Source organism: Myiozetetes cayanensis, unplaced genomic scaffold (genome assembly GCF_022539395.1).
Source record: "Myiozetetes cayanensis isolate MyiCay16 unplaced genomic scaffold, myiCay2020 scf1, whole genome shotgun sequence".
Lineage (NCBI taxonomy): Eukaryota > Metazoa > Chordata > Aves > Passeriformes > Tyrannidae > Myiozetetes > Myiozetetes cayanensis.
Genome location: NW_026086604.1, coordinates 35,704,937 through 35,724,991, shown reverse-complemented (window position 1 = coordinate 35,724,991; position 20,055 = coordinate 35,704,937). Strand labels below are relative to the sequence as shown.

The 20,055-nt window shown below is 36.1% G+C and overlaps 1 protein-coding gene across 1 annotated transcript in view; it reads left to right on the top strand.

Moving 5' to 3' along the window:
- The window catches only part of CHD7 (chromodomain helicase DNA binding protein 7), a 129,625-nt gene that overhangs the window by 88,002 nt on the left and 21,568 nt on the right, over positions 1-20,055 (top strand). Inside the window, 9 exon segments of the mRNA XM_050328930.1 lie at positions 2,804-2,859; positions 4,295-4,409; positions 5,769-5,852; positions 6,800-6,937; positions 7,034-7,155; positions 7,602-7,845; positions 12,477-12,653; positions 13,966-14,109; positions 16,242-16,497. Of these exon segments, the coding sequence (XP_050184887.1) occupies positions 2,804-2,859; positions 4,295-4,409; positions 5,769-5,852; positions 6,800-6,937; positions 7,034-7,155; positions 7,602-7,845; positions 12,477-12,653; positions 13,966-14,109; positions 16,242-16,497 (1,336 nt within the window).

The window sequence follows — 20,055 nt, the reverse complement described above, 5'->3', positions numbered from 1 at the left end:
CCTTAACATGGAGTGTTAAATTCCCTTGAATACAGTTTCCTCTTGCAGAAAGCATTAAGTATATGTAACATTGTCTTTCCAAACCTAATGTCATAAGTTTGTATGTTGAAAATTTTTATACAGTCCCCTTTGAATTTCTGCTTCTTAACTTCGAAAAGAAATGTCTAGAGCTGAATATGGTATCCAGCACAAATAGCACCTATTATGGAAAGATGTGGAGTTTGTACAACATTATACCTGCATGTTACACATCTGAATGTGTCTTTTTGCCTACCAGTGTATGTGAGAATTAGATCTAATTGAAATGTGTACAACACCTACATCTCTTCCTCAAACTGATAAGTTTACAGTCTAGTGTTGTGTATCAATTGAGGTGATTGTTTCTTATGTGTTGCTTTGCATTCCTTGAAGGAAGGGATCATTTATTTACTCAATTATCTGCAGAGACTGTGGATCATATTGTCAATTCTGGTCACAGCTGGCAGTGATATTTGAAGTGTCCTGTGTTGGCCAAGTCTACCATGTGTTATTTGAGGATGTCTCTGTAATCAGTTTTGGGAGAATTTTGCATAAATGTTCTATCTCACCTTTTTACCTGTTAATGTAAATGAACATGTAGTGGGAGTTGGGCAGTGGCGTCGGGGTCATAAGCTGCTGTCTCATATATCCAAAACTGATGCACTGTTAACTCCTACTTGAGGGCTGGCAGTTGGAACTTGATTAGATTTTTGGAGGAGGGCATAAATGTTGAATGGCAGACTAAGATTTTAAGAACATTTTTTTCTGAAATACCTTTTACTTAAATGAATCTTTGAAGCACTCTCATAGAACATATAATAACATAGACCAGTTATTGCCTGTTAGACAATACAAAAGTGTTTTACTTGTGAGGGTTACAGGATTTATCAAGATCTACATTGTAAATTATTGTTATTAAGTTGGCAGCTGACAGAAAATATGCTTGACTGAAATACTGTTGAGGGGAGTTAAATTGGCTAATATGAAACCTCTATGTAAAGGTGTTTAACCATGTTGTCATTGTAAGATTGATGAATCTCAGAGGATTCTGATTTTAACACTAGTCAAAGAGACTTGGTCGCAATACATTTTAGAAAATAAAAGAATTTAATGTCTAAAAATTAGAGTTGACTTCTTAAAAACCAATTTTGCCTCAGGGCAGTGAATAAGTTCCAGATAATGTGATCTTCATTTATTAATGCTTCTTTTTTCAAAGCAGTTTTGATCTCTCAATATGAATACCTTCTTGAGAAAGACTCTTTTAATTTTTTTGTTTAAAGAAGAATCTTGATGGTCTTCAGATTCCTTCCTTTGGCAGTGTCTTTGTAAATGACAGAAGTTTCTTCCCTGTGTTTAGGGACTGTTGATAGTTTGGACAGTTTATCTTATTTGACAGAGGATTCAAGAAGATCAAGAAGTAGTACCAGGAATACCTTATCTTCTTCCTTTTCTTTAGGGAGATATAGTTGAAGTCTGGTGTTGCTCCTCTCTCTAGGAAGGAACACAAGCAGACTGTGCTGGGGTGATATAAATGCTAAATTGATAAAATCCCTTGCTGGTCCGGATGCAAAGAAATACTATGTGAATCAGGGACTAGAAATGAATGAACTTTACTGTACTAGAACAGTTTAATGCAGTTGCTACTGTTGTTCCTTAACCGCACTGCTGTGGAGGTAACATCTAGCCAACAACTAGAAGGAGAGAATTCAAGTTTTAGTGTAGTCTCTCTTGTGTATATATATTTTTTTTCTCTCTCTCTTTTTAAAATGTGTGTATATAAATACAAAGAGTGTTGACTTACACAGCAGTCAACAGTTTTGTCTATTTAGTGCTGCATACAATATTTATTACAGATGTTGTTGTGCCTGATAAAGTATGTAAAACAGAAAATGCTCTTCTATTTAAAATTGTTCCAAAGTTCATTAGTAAACACAAACCGTTAATGTTGTGACATCAACTGAATTCTAAATGTGTGCCTGGTGCACTGTCCTTAGTTTGTCCTATGGCTGGGTTCAGGAGTAATTCAGCAAAGTATTACATGCCATATGTTATGCAATACTTTGGCACTAGGGATGAGTTAAGGATAGTCTCAACCCTTAGCACTGAATGCCCTTGGTTTTGCTGGTTTATATCACAATTTTAACCTTGCTTTAAATGTAGTTTTTGGGTGTTAATTTAATTTGGCTGCTCTGTATGTGAGACATCTTGCCTGAGTGAATTTAATTGCACCATTGAGTAAAACTAAAGCCATGAACACTGATGCACTAAAATTCTAGCAGAGGTATAAGGTTTAGTTTTATATGGCTTCTTGTTTGGAGTTATTAACTATATGGAGGAATAAACCCCTTTTAAAACTCTTTTTTAAAACATTACAAAACCCACAATGTAAAGTTGCCATGAGCCAGCCAAAAATAATACATATGGCATTCAGGAGTGCAGTTGCTAATTGGCTGCTGCCTGAGAAAATGGTACACTTGGCTTCTACTTAACACTGTGGGTTTGGCAGAAAGCCAGATTTGGGGTGAGGTTGTGAATGAAGCTGCATGTGGTTAGGGAGGAGTTCAAATGATTCATGTCTTGGAAGTTGTAGTAAGCAGTGCAGTATGTACTTGGGTAAGCAGCTGGAGGAAACTCCTCACCCAGGTCCTCCCCCACAAACCTTTTCCTACACCTCCTCATGTGTATCTATGTGGGGACCTTATGCCATATTTCAGATAGCTTTTAATCATTTATAAATTGGGCTGTTTAGAGGTTTAATTCATGTTTAACATTTCTTTTCTTATAGATGGAGAACGGAGAGGAGGTAGAAATAGAGGAATTCTATGTAAAGTACAAAAACTTGTAAGTAAAGTTATAAGTTTGATTGCTATCTTTAAATTCATGTAACTTCCAAATAGTTTCCAAAAACTGGTTTTGTAATTGATATAGCAGTTACAATTGAACTTTAAGCATATCTAATGTTTAATCCAAAACAGTGACAAATAAACAGGGAAATATCTTGCATTGGTAGTACTGGGTTTGATAGTGTTGTTTTAATTTGTGTTCTCTGCAAAATTAAATCCATAGGGTAAAGTTGCTCTGCTATTAAAAGCTCTAAGGCTTGTTATGCATGCAGATTCATGAACTCATAGCTACGTAGCTGTGTAGGTCTAATTGCAACTGTAGAGTAACACTTGTGCAAACTACTCAAAAATAACCCTTGATGTTGTTTCAAAAACAAGATTTGTGTTCAACAAAATGTCTAAGATAACAAACAAAGGAGATGGATTTCAATATTCCAATCAATCGTGGTCCCTCCATAAGAAGGATGTTAGAGTGGCGAGAGCAGCGTGTTGTTTCACTTCGGGACTCTGAAACTGCAATGCAATCAGTATTTAAAACAAAATACTTCAGAGCTGGATGAGCTCACTTTTCTTGTAGAAAAAATAGTGTATCTTGTTTAATTTTACCAGATTTTCTATCTGAGAGACAGAAATCTGCTGAAAGTGAGTTTCTTGCAGCTAACTGCATATAGTTGTCTTCACTTTAAAGATGTTGTCATTTTGTACCTTTTGCACTATATTGTTTATTGCATGATGTTTAATTGCTTAATTGTAGTTGTTTAGTTCTATTACATAGATGTGTAATTTTTGTATTAACTATTCATGTCTTAGCAATAGAGCTTTTGACAGACTCTAAATTTATAGAGTGGGAGAAGTCAGTTTGGCAGAGATACTTTTCCTTACTCTGTTTTCTTAAAGAGGAATTATTACCATGGAGCTGCATTTACAAGGGGTTTTCTTTTCTTTCTGTCAGTGTTAAAACTGCAATTGACTCATAAGCAACTTCTAATTACAATACTGTTCTCACAAAAATTGTATGGGATGTTAGTACTTAAAATATTTCCCTACTTTTATTAACTTCTAAAAACCCTGCTCTTTGCTAGAATATATTGCTAAATAGTGACATTTATGATAAGTGTCTTGTATAGTATTTATATTTTAAGTATACCCAATAAAAGTCATCCTAGCTTTGTGCCAAACACTAAATGTAGATGGTATATATTTAAATTTTGAGTGGGAGTTGTTTCTATTTCCTGACAGGTTTCTCTATTAGTAAGTATAATTACTTTCAGTAATGATGATTTGTTAATAACCTGTATGATAAAGAAGATAGTGTCCAGTTTTCCAAGCACAGCACTACAATGTGCTGGAAAGATGTAGTTATACTAGGGGGATACACAAGGATTGCAATGGAAGCAGTGTTTTGAGTAAGATTTTTCTGTTTCATCTTCTAGTTCTTACCTTCACTGTCAGTGGGCATCTGTGGAAGAGCTGGATAAAGACAAGAGAATTCAGCAGAAGATTAAGCGGTTTAAGGCGAAACAGGGCCAGAACAAATTCCTTTCAGAAGTACGATTTGTTTATTTCTTTTGGGTATTTTAAGGAATATTCTTATGAGTTCTTGTTCTGTATACAAGCAGAACATTTTGAATAACTGTGTGATATATCAGTAGCATTTATTGTGGTAAAAAGCAGAACCATTCTGGATACAAGTCTTCCAAGTTTATGAAACTCAAGTGATCTATCCTGAGTGTATACTTTTTCCTCTAGTGGGTTTTTTGGGTTATTTTTAAAGTGAGTGGCCAGTTGCTTGCTTTGTAAGCATGACTGAATCAGTACCATGTCTCTTTTCTCGAGAGCTGATTATGCCAGAAAAAATGCATCCCATTTTTCTGTGTTATGGACTGCTGCTCACTAGGGATTCTAAGCTTTTTATCATCAATTTAATTTCACTTAGAGCCATAAGCAGTAATGTGGCAGGGGTCCTGTCAATAAAAGACAAGAACTGCTGATTTGTGTCTCTGAAAGCTTACCTTTCAGTAAAATGCTGTCTTTGAAGAAAAAAAAATCAGCTTCATCAACTACTGTATTTATTTATTTATATTTATTTTACTATATATCACTCAAGCCAAACAAAACCTGTTGCAAATTGAAAACTTTCATTTGTTCTCAGTGAAGGTGCCTGGAATTATTTGTATATTCTTTTTTTATCCATTTCCAAGTGGATCACAAGTTATTGTAAATACTTGGAATCTGTTCTTGCTTTAAAAAAGGCTTTTAAAATGTACATAGTCTTTAGTCTTTTTGTCTGTCTCTTCTGTTGGAGGGGATCTTAAAAATGTAAAATTAAACACAGTGCTTTAGTATGCAAGAGTATCTCATAAGTTGTTGAAGGGATAAGAAAGAACAAAACAAATTATGATTTTTGGAGAAACTGTGTATGCATGCATTGTCTTTTCTCTGTTTTTGAAATAATAATCTTCAAATCTTGCTTATAAAGCTGTTAGACAATTCCTGTAGTTAAAATAATCCAAAGGCACTTAGTGTACAAGGCTCTAATTTCTTTATTGCAAGCTGTAGTTTTCAAGAATGCTAAATGCATTGCATGCCATAAGCCTTTTCGATTGCTCATTAGTGAATTGTAATTTCACACTTCATTTAAAATATTCTTAAACATTCTCTCACAGTAAAAGGTTTCACACAGTAATTAAGAGGCCCAGTTAACAAAGTCTGAGAAGTCTGATTCCCTCACGGGGAATGATCTTGCTGAATTGTAGCATTTCAATTAACATGTTGAAGTTTGCCAAATATAAATTCTGTGTCACCGTGACCCAAAATATTATTGCCTGGTGAAATATATAATCATTTTTCCTCTCAGGAAGGGCTAATAGAGATATCTTTTATATTTTTGCCTCTCTCCTTGAACAGATTGATGATGAGCTTTTTAATCCAGATTATGTGGAAGTTGATCGAATCATGGATTTTTCACGTAGCACAGATGATAATGGAGAGGTAAACAAAATTTTTAGTGCATCTGTAGTCATATAGACATTGTGTTTAGGATTTATTGTTTAGAAATGTGATTATATAATAAACACTTGCAGAAGCTACCACAGTATATATGTGTAGAAAATAGGAACATGTTTGAGAAAACATTGACTGATACAGCAGTTTCCCTAAAATAAAGGGGGTTAAGTGAAAATTCCAAACTTCTTGTTTGGAATTTCTTCCAAGTTTCTTCCAAACTTACCTGTGTTTCAAACAAAATCCACCACAAAACAACCAAACAACAACAATAAAGGAGTGGTACTTGATACAGTAGGAGTATGATATTCATGCATATAATGCAGAATTTAAATGACAGTTGCAAGATAAGAGTCTTAACTAAGTGTCATAGACATGGTTTAGACATGGTTTGGACTACCTGTTGGGGAAGAATTCATGAATTCACTGTTTCTTCATTTTTAATGACTTGTTCAGCAGAACAAGATCATTTTTTCTTCCAGGAGATTCCTTCTTGGTTCTGGGAGAATAGAAAGCTTCACTGGCTGTGCCAGTGTTTCCATATTTCTCTGTCAGTGAATGGCAGTGGTTGAGTTGCCTGCTGGGAAGTTTTTGATGACACTGATGAAAGATAACTGTTGACTTTTTCCAATATGTAGTAAATCATAGAACTTGTAAGGGTTGAAAAATTAATGTTGTTTTACTTCTAAATTTTAGTCTAACCTTAGTGATTTCAAATGTAGTGTGCTCCTTTTAGTGAAAAACATGCATTCCCCACATTCTAATCTTGCTTCGTTAGGTTGTCAAGGTGTCAACCTGCTGTTTGCTTATCCTTTTGGCTGATTCAGGTCTGGTAAAGCTTTTGAATTTTATCTGGCCTGCAGATCTCCTGTAAAAATGGTTACGCTTTTATTCTTTCTATATTGTGATGTAATATTATTTTTGTCTTAACAAAGCCTGTAACGCATTATCTGGTGAAATGGTGTTCGCTTCCTTATGAAGACAGCACTTGGGAGCTCAAGCAAGACATCGACCAAGCTAAGATCGAAGAATTTGAGAAACTGATGTCTAGGGAGCCAGAAATGGAGCGTGTGGTAAGAATTGGCTCCATATAGAGGATTTTATTTGAAAATAGTAAAGTAATGTGGTCTTTTAGAAACCACTAATGGGATTTGCTGTATTTGAAACAGGAGAGACCTCCTGCCGATGACTGGAAGAAATCGGAGAGTTCCAGGGAGTATAAAAACAATAACAAACTCAGGGAATACCAGTTGGAGGGAGTAAACTGGCTTCTTTTCAATTGGTACAACAGGTACGTAAAACATTGCTTACTGCTGAACCCTGCTTTGGAAAAGTTTTATAGCTTATTTGAAATGATAACCTTTTAAAGTAATCATCTAAATTGAGCTTTTAGAATCATTTACATGTCTCATTTTTTGCTGTGGGAGTCATATACAAACTAATTTGGGTGGAATATGAATATTTCAGATAGATTCTTGTGGCAAATGCTTTGGGTTCATACATACCCCTGCTGCCCCTTCCTTCCTGTTGTGAACTTGAGAAGTACATAGAAGGGATATATCCATGCTTATTGCATCACAAATCATATATTTGTTTAAAATACAAAAAGATTATGATGTCTTTTTAGTGTAAGCTTGCCATTTTAGAACTATCTGGTTTATACAGGCTATCTTCTTACTGATTTTCTGTTTTAAGTTAGGAATAAATAATTCAGATTGTTCTTACTATTGTTTTCAGACGAAACTGCATTTTAGCAGATGAAATGGGGTTGGGAAAGACTATCCAGTCCATTACGTTTCTCTATGAGATATATTTGAAAGGAATCCACGGTCCTTTCTTGGTTATTGCACCATTGTCCACAATTCCCAACTGGGAAAGGGAGTTCCGCACCTGGACAGAGTTAAATGTGGTTGTGTATCATGGGAGTCAAGCAAGTCGACGGACCATTCAATTGTATGAAATGTATTTCAAAGATCCACAGGTAAAAACTCTTTCATGATTTTTCTTCTTCTCTTTTTTGTATATGCTTTAACCTGTTGTTTATTAATTTAAGCATCAATTAGTTTTGCAGTACTGATATATTAGGTTTTAGCTAATAAAGAGGATACGTGTACTAATAAGGAGAGTGCTTTTTAATAGCAACCAGTAGATCAGCTGAAAATAGAGGGGCACCAAGGGATGGTGCAGCTCTTGCTTAGAGCTTCATTGTTTCACAAAAGGTTTTTGTTACTATGCATTCCTGAGGAGAGCTGGCAGAAAAGATTCTTAATGGAGAAACTACTTTAATTGGAACTAAAGTTAAAAATCAATCTTTGCCTACCATTCCAGGAAAGACCTGCTTCCAGAAATTAGACTTGTTGATACTTCTTTATCAAATTTTGTAAGTCAGAATATATTTTGAGTCTGTGTTACTGTGCTCAGGTTGAATAGGTCATATGAGTGAAGGAAAGCAGGTACAGAAAAGATTAAGGGTAGAAACAAAAAATTGTTTGGAAAACAGAAACTAAGAAGAGCAACAGACTTCTACTCTTAAGTGTATGGCTTTGCCCAGAGTAAACAGACTTGGGGGAAAATAATGTGCGTACATTGAACAATATTGCAAAACATATAATCCTCTTCACTTAAAAGGAAAAATAAAGAGTGGAAGTTCAACCTGATTTGATATATTGTGGAGTATTATTTTCAACTGAGCTTAAAGAAATGATAGTGGTGAATTCATACATTTAGATTTTCCGTAAAGCATTTGATTTTATGCCACTGGATATTTTGATTAATAAACTAGAAGGATATAAAATCAATATGGCACACATTAAGTGGATTTAAAACTGACTAACTGATATGTCTTGATGTAATTGTAAATGAGAAATGATTTGCATTTCCAGCATAGTTCTTCAGGGATTGGTTTGTGTCCATGAGCTATGTAACACTTTTATCAATGACCTGAAAGAAAACATAAAATCATTACTGGTGAAGTTTTCAAATGATGCAAAGATGGGCGAGAGTGGTAAATAATTAGGACAGTTCACGCGTACAGAATAAGCTGTGTTACTTAATAAATGGGATTCACGCTAACAATACTCAGAATAGCTAAATATAGGGCTATCCTTGTGGGCAAGGAATGAAGATTCTTACTGTAGGCAGAGAGCTCGGCTCTGGGAAGCTGTAAGACAAATGCAGATTCTTTTGTACCATGGCACACAACTAGTTAAATATGAGTTCATACTGTGAGACTGTGGTGAAAAGGACTCGTGTGTAGGAGGAAACAAATCTTTAATAAGGGTGAGAGAAATTACAGCATTCTTCTCTTTGTCAGTAATGTGGTGGGTAGTCCTGCTTAGCTCTCACTTCCTGTCCTCGAAAAGAGCGTTGAAAAACTGGAGTCTTAGAGCAAAGCTATGAGGGTCTTTGCAATATATAAAATATGCTTTTACAGGGAAAGAACTGATAAACTCTTTTGAAGTTGATGACTGTGGCACAACTTGACATGCCACTAGGACAAACAGAAATAGAATCACGTACTTAAATATAGTAGAAAAATGCAAAGCAATTTATATTGGTAAGATGTTACATCGGTTTGGTCTTGGTAATTTATAAAAAAACTTTAAAATCAAAATCATATACCTGGTTGTTAAAGATTTAGTTGAATAACAGTTGCTATGCTGAGGTCTAATGGTGCGGAGAAGTTGTAGATGCCCCATCCCTGGAAGTGTTCAAGACCAGGTTGGATGGAACTCAGCAACCCAGTTTAGTGAAAGATGTTCCTGTCCACAGCAGGGGGCTTGGAACTAGATGATCTAATGATCTATAAGGTCTCAACCGAGGCCATTCTGTGATTCTATGATATTCCTTACAATAATTATCACATTTAGATTCTTACCTAGATGTGTAGTATACAACTGAACTGGAATTGAAATAATTTTTTAAAATTATTTCTTAGCAGAGATTGATATTATAAAAATTTGGATTTATACAAATACCGTCTCTACTGAAATGTTTCCTGTGTTAAAAATCATGTTTGTTTGTTATTTAAGTGGTGCTTGTTCTCAGCGTGTTCTTCCCCTTAGGATACAGCAGTTACCTAGCATGAAACCTGAAGGAATGTCATCAGAAAAATCCCACTTACTGTGCAGATTCTTAGTGTTATTTTGGCAATATTGTTTTGTTGATCTAAAGGCAACTAAAAGGATTTACAGCAAGATGCTGCAGAAAGTTTGGTCTCCCTGTTGCCATATTCTTAACTTACCTCTTGCAGTGAGCGTGGCAGTCATTTAACCCCATAGCGAGTAATGACAAAGCACTCATGGCAATGAGAAAATGAATCATTTTCTGCTAGCTTTGCTCCCTGAACTGGCTTAAGAGGAGATTCAGACAATTGCTACGTTTGCAGATAAAGGAGAAAGGGAGTGAACTCATCCTTTTGGTGGCAGCTAGCTTAGATGTGTCACCTTCTATGTTCCATTCTTTTAAGATGGTGTTAGCTGTGAAATGCATGGTAGAAACAGAATTATGGGGGGAAAAAAGTCTCTTCGTATTCTGACAAAATAGTCCCCATGTAGTGTTCAATCTGGTGTTCTCTAAAGTATCGTTGTTGGGTGTATGATGGGAGACAAGAAGGGAGAGAAAGAAGACAGGATTTGGCAGTTTCATTTCTAGTTCCCTTGCCGAACACATCAACCAAGACATCAGCATCTTTGGCTTTTTAGGTCTTAACGTGAAAAGAAGCCTCTCAAGCTGAGCTGTTTCTCAAAAAGACAACTGAACATTGAGAAAGTCTGAGTGGCTTTGAAGGGCTATAACAGGAGACAGCATGCATATAAAGCACCTACCCATCTGCAGCAGTGTGGTTTTTCAGAGTCAAGTTGTCATGGCTAGAGAGTTGTTGAGGACAAAATAAGTTTCTGCAGTGGTATGACTTCAACAGTAAGGATATGGTATTACCAGAGACATTCTGCTTGTGAGATTCTCATAGAGAAGTCTGTTCTGGTATTCTTGAGTAATAAACCTGAAAAGTCCTCTTAGGGAGCCTTCCCTGGGTGGAATATCAAATAAAACATTTGCTTTTCTGAAGTGTTCTGCCTCTTAGAAGGAGTTCTGTTTTAAGATCAGGAAAATTATATACGCCAAATGGATCTAATGACAGAGCCCTGTGAAAAAGTTGACTTGTGATGAAGTTTACTTGGCTTATGAAAAGGTTACAGCATTTCAATTTGCTGGCTTTCAAAGCTGCCCACTTAGTATATCTTCATCTGTTGTTTGCTAAGTAGCAACTTCTTTTTGTCCCTAAGAAGATAAATGTTTCTGGACTATGCCATGAGAAAGCGTTGTTGAGCAGGTCATCACTCCTTCTGAAATGTTCTTGATGTGAGAAGGCAGATTTAATGCTCAGTTCAGGATATCAGGTTTCCAATCATTTTACTGAATCAGTAGCCAGTTCTGATCTCTAAGGTTTGGAGAGGATTATATGCAGGTCACTTACAAAAGGATACAGTCTTGCACAGGTCTAAAGGAAGAAATGGTCACCTTACTGTAAAATATCTTTTTCTTTTGAAATGTATTCAATATACAACCTCTGACAGAGTCCTGCTTTGAAAACATAGAATGGCTTTGAACTTGTGTAAAGCCAGTCCTTAGAGAGACAGTTTTTCTGCACAGACCCAGTGACACTGGAGATACCAAATTGCATTTTTCTTTGAACAGCGTTGGGAAGAAGCATAGCACAGTATCAGAAAGACGCTCATTTCATGTTCATGAGTTAAGTTTATTCAGGCTGGAGTTTTTGTAAAGACTCTTTGTATCAGCGCTGAAAATAAGACTCTTAATGAATGATAGTGAATATGGTACCAGACATCAAGTTAATTATCCTGTGAAACTTTGGTTAACACAGATATACAAAAATATTATGGAATTGTATGCAATCTCCATTTAAGAGTTCAGATATTTGCTTCTTTCAAAGCTGTTTACTAGAGTTGTTGTAAATGCCCCATCCCTGGAATTGTTCAAGGCTATGTTGGACGGAGCTTAGAGCAAACTGATCAAGTAGAAAGTTTCGGGGCTCATGGCAGGGAGTTTAGGACTAGATTATCTTTAAGGTCCCTTCCAGCCCAGTCTGTTCTATGAGTTATAAATGTTTTGAATACCAAGTGTCCACTAGGAAAAAATTACTGGAGAGCACAGTATTCAAATAAAAAGGAAGCCTTAGTGCACTTCTACCCTATTTGAATTGTTTGGGAGGACCTTCACATACTTTTGATTTTAAAGAAAAAGGAATTCTCTTGACAAAGTTTGAAAATCTTATTTGAATATTGCAGCAATACATTAATGCCTCAAGGCATTAGCATAATCCATGTGAATTACAACTGAAATACTTGTATAACTTCATTGTAATGAGTATGCAGTGGTTCTGTGGGCCTTTTTACAGAATTAAAAACACCTATCATGAAACCAGCAACAAACTTTTGCATTTGTATTCCCTGTCTTAGTCAGCAGTAATGAAAATTAAAAATTTACTCATTGTACTGTTCTATATTTTTAAACAACAAATTTTGAAGATGAAACAAATTACTTCCTTTCTTTGCCAGGGAGTTTACTTTTAATGTTTGCTCCTCTTTTTAGGGTCGTGTGATAAAGGGGTCCTACAAGTTCCATGCCATTATCACAACATTTGAAATGATCTTGACCGACTGCCCAGAGCTGCGTAACATTCCATGGCGTTGCGTGGTCATTGATGAGGCCCACAGGCTGAAAAACAGGAACTGTAAGCTTTTGGAAGGACTCAAGATGATGGACCTGGTCAGTGTGAACATCTCTATTTTTATAATTTCTGATTTATGATTTAAACTAGAAGTAAAACAAAAGGTTTTCTTCTGAAGTAAATCATCAAGTGTTAAGAAGAGTGAGGTGAAAGAATGCAGATGAGAAAGTCTGTAAAATGCCTGGAAGCATATACATACCTTCAGTTTTGGAGTGCTGGTGCTTAATAAGTTTTTTCATTGATTTAGACTTAGAATTATGTGGATTCTGTTAAGAGAATCAAGATAAATTTGTTCATTCCTTTCTCTCCTTTCATGTGACTTAACCCATAGTCACTTCTTCACACAGACATTTATTTAAAAGTATAATGTGGTCAGGAGACCAAATTCAGCCATGAGAGTTAAACTGCTCTGCATTAATAGCAGCTCTAATGTTAATTTGTTGTGTGGCCATAAGGATGTTCTTTCAGAGTGACTAAGTAAGTTTGCTTCTGATGTTACATAATTACATATTATGGATACAAAATAGATGTATTAAGTACATAGAGAAAAATAAGATAGTGTAAAGGTATTTACCATTTAAAGGACACAATAATTTTTTTTTTGTGGTCAGAAGATTCTTTTAAAATGTGAGGAGAACATAGTCATGCTAAGTTAATAACTAAGTTTGTAAAAATGCTGTATACAATTTATTGTCCTTATTACTGTTACTATTAGAGGAAAGCTGAAGTTATAGTAGTGGCAATAGATAGAGATATGGGGCTTCTCACGTTGGTTCTTGTTATACTACTAAATTCATGTTAGGCTGTTGGCTAGTTGCTCAAGCTCTCTGGGCTCCTCCTCTAAAGCAATATGCAACTGTTACTGGTCTCTGCCCATCTCATGCTCTGTAACATTTAGTAGAACAGAAGAACTCTGCTTCAGGTTTACTGTGTTAGAAACTTAATGCCTGCTCTGAGGAGATTAAAGCACTGAGGTCTATTGGACGTGTGATAAATGGATGGATTTTTACTGGAAGTGATGGTATAAGTTCAACTGTAATTTTGCCATTTAAAGTTCATTGTACTTGTGACAGACCTGGGGCGGTCTGGATCAGTGAAATCTTTTCTTGTGTCTTGGAGGACTTTTGAAGGTGCTTAAATAGTGAAGCATTCTTCTGAGCTATAGCTGAAGGGAGGCCAGAGTACCAGTTAGAAATGTCTTGAAAAGAGTTTTGTGTGAGTAGCTGGGGGAGGGGAAAGGAAGCAAAGATAAGACAGACATATGGTGATGAGAGGAAGTAATTTTGTGTATTTTTCCATTGAAAATTAATTGAGATGAATTCCTAGGCAACTATTTCTTAACTCTTTCAGGAGCATAAAGTGCTGCTTACTGGAACCCCTTTGCAAAATACTGTAGAAGAGCTATTCAGCTTACTTCACTTCTTGGAACCAGGTCGCTTCCCATCAGAAACCACATTCATGCAAGAATTTGGGGATCTTAAAACTGAAGAGCAGGTAAACTTACCTTGCACACTTACTTTTCTGTTTAGATATTGTGAATTTATCCATCTTATTACCTCTGAACTTCATTACTTGTTTTTACAAATAATACTTATTTGCTTATTGGAAGACCACAGTGGGTTTATCCCTGGTTTTTTGTTTGTTTTCATTTTTTAAGTTTTTTGCTTTTTGACTAAAAGTTACCTCCCTCTGTTAAAATGTAGTGTTTAAAAATAGTGGTTGTGTGTCTTGTAGTGCTTACTGGATGAAAATACTCCTAAGAGAATTAACTTGTCAGTTGACATTCTTCCTTAAGTATCAGCATCATTGAGGGTATTGTCCTCTGTAACTTCTGTGGAATTAACATCTGAGAGTTTTCTCAGTGACTTCTGTGTGAACAGGAACATACTTGAAACTCAGTTAAGCAAATGGAGGAAGGGGTTTTTTCGACTCAGAAACAGATTTCTCAAGCTGTCCTATAAGAGATACTTAAATCAATATACAGTGCAGCATGTTTTATATTTGAAATGTAAAATGTTTCCTTGTATGTATGACCTTTTTCTTAAAAAGTCAAATCACCTAAACATTAGCAGTTAACTGAAACATGGCATCTTCATTTGGCCGTTTGCAACCTATGACAAAAACTGCATGCATTTTTGGGTGCAGTTTGTCTGAAAATTTTGGGTACTCTTTGTCTGAAAATTTGATTTCTGATATCTCTTAACTTTTGTCTGCTTGAATTTGTTGACTTCCTTTGAGAGCAACTCTTCCATAGGTAGTAGCCTAAATTACAAAATAGCTCTTCCCCCAGCCCCTTACCTCCTGTCAAAATCATAGGATATGTTTCCACAGATGGTGCAGGCTATTGCATGCTAGTCAGAACGGACCCTTACCTGATTGAATGTGAGCCAGCTCTGATCCAGAAGCCATGTAGTCCTGTCATTACAGTGTCTGAACTGGAGTTAATATATCCAAATTCTCAATGTAGCTTTTGTCTGGCCAGCCTCAAAGTGACTGGAAGCTTTTGAAGCCATACATGGAGCTATTACTAAAGTAGTGCTGTTGGTCATGAACGGATTTATAGCCTGGATTGCTTGGCCCAACAAGTTCTAGAAGAACTTCCTTCTCTGTTGACAGACACACAATTAGATGTTTTGGAATTGGATTTATCTTCCAAGTGATGGTACAGATTATGTGCTAATGATTTGGGGTTTCTCCTCCATTCCTTGCAATTCTATTTCATGTGTTTTTTTTAACTGTTCATCCTACCATACTAATCTATCTTTTTTCTCCTGAAGTTGCCTTATTACTAAGGGAATGATGTGAATTCAGGAGAAAGTGTCTTTTGTTCATGATGATCAGGAGATGATGACCAGTTTCAGGGAGAATTATTAGCTGTTCAGCAATGAGGTGGTTTGTACTTTGAGAGACAACCTAAATGCCCGTCTTTTTTTTTTTTTTTTTTAGTATGGAATACATTTAAACTTTTTATGTAAGGGAATTCACAAAAATTTTAAGAAAGTTAGCTTTTTTTTCTTTTTTTTTTAAGGAAAATGGACATTTTTTTCTTTTCCCCTTCCACTCTTTAGGATATATCTTAAAGTATATGCCACAAAACCTGGAGGCACTAAAAATTATCAATCTTAAAGATAAAATGTTTTCATTTTTAGACCAGGCCTAAATAGTTTTCTGCTTAAGTGGATGTCAAAACTAGGGAAATAAGAAGATAATTAGAAGCAGATCTCTAAAGGGGGAAAATAGCATTAAACACTGTTTAGTGATTAGAAGTGAACCGCAAAAGTTGATCTTACAGTCAGATTTGCTTATATAGCTGTACACAGGGTTTTCTCTGCATGGCTTGTGTGCAGTACTGTCCTTGTCTAGAAAGATAGTTCTGAGGTCTTTTTCATAAAAGACATCACCAAACAGAAGGACTACGCACTAAACATTGACTTTAGAAGTGTGTATGACACTGAGTTAATGAGGAGAACTCAATCTCTAGGCCACTGATGAAAGATTTGTTACAAATGGTCTCTACTTGGGATTTGAGGTAGGAAAGAAGGATTTTAGAATTAAGGAAATTGAAAAATGAATATTTGAAGCCTTGCAGTTTTAATTCAGTTATTTATTAAACATCTGTTTTCCAGGTGCAAAAACTCCAAGCTATTTTGAAGCCGATGATGCTGAGACGTCTCAAGGAGGATGTAGAAAAGAACCTGGCCCCCAAAGAGGAAACTATCATTGAAGTTGAGCTGACAAATATTCAGAAGAAATACTATCGTGCTATTCTTGAAAAGAATTTCACATTTCTTTCCAAGGGTGGAGGTCAGGCAAATGTACCTAATCTTTTAAACACTATGATGGAACTAAGAAAATGCTGCAATCATCCATACCTTATTAATGGTAGGCCTCCTATTTTTCTCCTCATTTGAAAATTGTTTTTAAGGATATTCAGTAGGTACAAATTCTATTCTAGTGTGTCTTTTTGTTTATTCATGTGTTTTAAGTAGAAAAGTGAGATAACCTTTTAGGTTTCATAGGTACGGATATGTGCTAGCCAGGACAGCACTGCTTTTGCAGACATCTGTGCTTTTTTCCACGGCTTCCTAGCCCTTATAAAGTTAGTGCTGATATTATCAAGTTTTCTTTTTGTTACTTCTGACAAACAAGACTTCAGTTATTGTGCAGGTTGTTGGATGCTGGCATGAATATGGCAAACTTTTTATTCAGAGTTGTAGTTAGCTGCTCCTTAATTTCTTGATGTAGAACATTATTAGGTAGTGATTTAAAAATTCTGAATAAAAGTTGCAGGGTAAGAAATCATGATCAGACCTCCTTTTATAGCTACATGTTATCAGTTCATTTTCTTAATACAACTGGTAGTAAGAAAAAGATTAATATGAATGTCATCTTAGGTTTTAAAGATTGGTTTTCAGTATGATGCTATTGGTTTTAGATCAGGATTACCCTTGGCAAGTATTATGGAAACACAGAATATTTTAAGTTGAACCCATAGGGCTTATTGAGTCCAACTCCCTACTTCTTACAGGACTATGTAAAATTAAATCATATGGCTTAGTGTCATCCAGATGATGCCTGAACTCTGACTTGCGGTGCTGTGACCACTTCTCTGGGGAGCCTGTTCCAATGACCAACCAGATGATGAACCTAGAAGCTATAGCTGTCTGAAGTATGCTAAACTTGCACGTGTTGGTCAGTTCTTCCCTTTGAAGTTGTAACACAAGCCTCTGTACAGGATTGCGTTCTACTAATTTCATGTTTCCCAACTCTTCTTCCTTACTGTGTATGGTTTATGCTATGTTTGGTTTAATGCTGGTTATAAGCTTTATGATGGAAGACTGTTTTGCTTGAGAGCCATATGCGATTGCAGTTTTTTTAATTGTATTACTTCCATATTGCAGTACTTAAGTTTTTGTCCTTGACATTTTTTGTTTCAGTGTGTGTGTGGGGGAATCTTAAACTGATTCATGAAATTACATCTAGGTTTTTTTCCTGCAAAAGTAATTATTTCAAAGACATGACACGGAGTTACCCCAAAGTGCTTCAACTCAACCATGCTGGTAGCTGCTCAATTTCTAAACTCATACGAGCATAGAGTAAAGTATTTGCCTTGTGGTTCTGGTGCAGAGTTTGTTGGGGATTCTTTGTTGATTTTTTTATTTGTTTGTTTTACATTAATCCATTATATGAATGACTTTATCAGAAAATAATTCAGGATGTTCAAGTTATGAGCTTCTGAACTTGATGCTTCTTAGCATTTAGATAGTTTTAACCTTGCCATTATTTTTCCTTAGTTCTTGTTTGCTAAAAGAAATAAACTGAGTATTTTGCTTCTACTTTGTTTTGTCAAATGGAGCTCATGAGTAGTGCTTGCAGAATTGCATACAGCAGTGATCTTTTTTCCTCAGAAGGCTTGTATCATTTAATGTCATTTAGGGACTGCTGAAGTCCAGGTGGTTATTTGAAAAATTGCAAATATTTTTTTATGACTGTATCTTTACCCTAATAAAAGGGGGTGGGTTTGTTTCTTGAATGCATTTACTTTTGTAACATTTTTGTGATTTTTGAACCTTTGGACTTGCTTGGTCTCACTCAGCAACACAGCAGGTGGGTTGAGCCTTCAGATTTGAGGGGAAAAAGAAATAAATCAACTATTATTAGCATGGAGATGGAACTAAACAAATATATCCTTTGTAGTTCTAGGACAGAAAATACATCCTATAGTTGTATGAACCCAAGGTTTTATTTTGTTGACCGATAATCAATGTCTTTGTACTTAGTGTGATGACACAAGTTTATCGTAGTTCTCTTAAGAGGTTTTGCTGTGCTAGTACTTACCATTGCATAATGTTCTGATGAATGATTTGTTGCAGTAGCAAGTTCTGTTCTTGAGACTTACATGGTTTTTTAAAAGTTTCACTGAATCTTTCTTATTTTCTTAGAAGTTTGCAGGTTTTGTGAGCAAGCAGTATTGCATGTGTATTTGAATATCCAAGTAGAACACTGTATGTTTTGTTTTGCATAAGAATTGCAAGCAAGTCTTCTTTATATTCTTCAGTTAAGGTTATGTGATGGAAGTAGTAGGGTAGGAGTTGAATGCAGAGTGGCTTTTTGTTTGTTTTTTTGATTGAGAGATGTGTTCTGTGGTCTACTGAGACTGTGAGTAGACTTCTAGAGGTAGTTACTACATTTTGTGTATCCTCCAACCAACTTGGGCAAAGCACTGTCTGTCATTTTGCTTAGAGCTGGACTCCTTATTTTCTCCATAGCAACCATTCCCAACATCATTCCTCTTTCTCTGTCTCCAAGAGCCAGCAGTGGGGAATGCTTCTGTACTTAGACATCTTTTACGGTGTTGAACACTGGAAGGGTTCCTTACTCTGTTTGTTTTGCTCTCTTGAGCCCTGGAAGCCTCTCCTAATTAGGAATGGAAGTGGGGATTTGATTTCCCTAATGGACCAAACTCAAATACACATTTATATACATTCCTTTCATCCCCTGCTAAAAATCAGCCAGGATAGGAACTATTGTTGCAGACCCACAGGTACTGCATCAAGTATCTTTTGGGTAACAAGATACTCGGTGTATGTGACTTACTTGCAATTGAAGTAGAAATTAAAAAGACAGGATGGCCATTTACAGGGTTTAGCTAGGACAGAGTTATTCAAAGAGCAGGTTTTTGGAGGTCATGGTGTGGTTTGGATGTCGGTCTTGCTGTAAATTTACTGTTCATTAGAACAGTTTGGGGGCTTGTTGTGGTGTGCTTGGCTTAGGTGGTTTGCTTTTGCAGGTGCTGTGTTTGCATATTGGTTTGCTTCCTAGTAGTAAAACTTAAATTTGGATATCACAGTTGAATAAGAAATAATTGATGCAACTAGGAAAGGTCATTGAAGTTACTGTGTATGAACTACTTGACAGCCTACTGTATCCTGAAACTGCTAAAGTTCAGTACAGAATTGGATATTTTTTGCCCATTTTACAAGATGGGAAGTGATAAAATTGAAGGGGACTTTGAGTGTCTGATTACACGATTTTCATATGGGCTTATTTTTCTTATGTGCAAACCACGAGGACCAGAGTACTGCTTGGAACAGGGAATCCCAGTAAGGAAAATCCGGGAATGTAGAACTATCTTCAAATTTGGTCACACAGAGTCCGTCAAGTTCTGTAAAAGCGAATAATGCAAGTGTGTGGAGTAGCACCCAGCTGTCAGTCAGCCTGCTCAGGGTGGTATCTAGTTAAGGCACCGCATTACAGCAGGCACTGAACCAGCGATCACACGGGGAGGGTGCGTTTCTGTGTTTGTTTACAGGCATCTACTTAGAACTGGGATATGAGAGAGAGATGCTCAGCAGAAGCCTTGGCAGTAAGCTGTCCTTCCCCCCTCCCCCAGCCCTCCCAGCTTTCCTTGTGCTATTCAAAAGAAGAATTGAAGCTGAA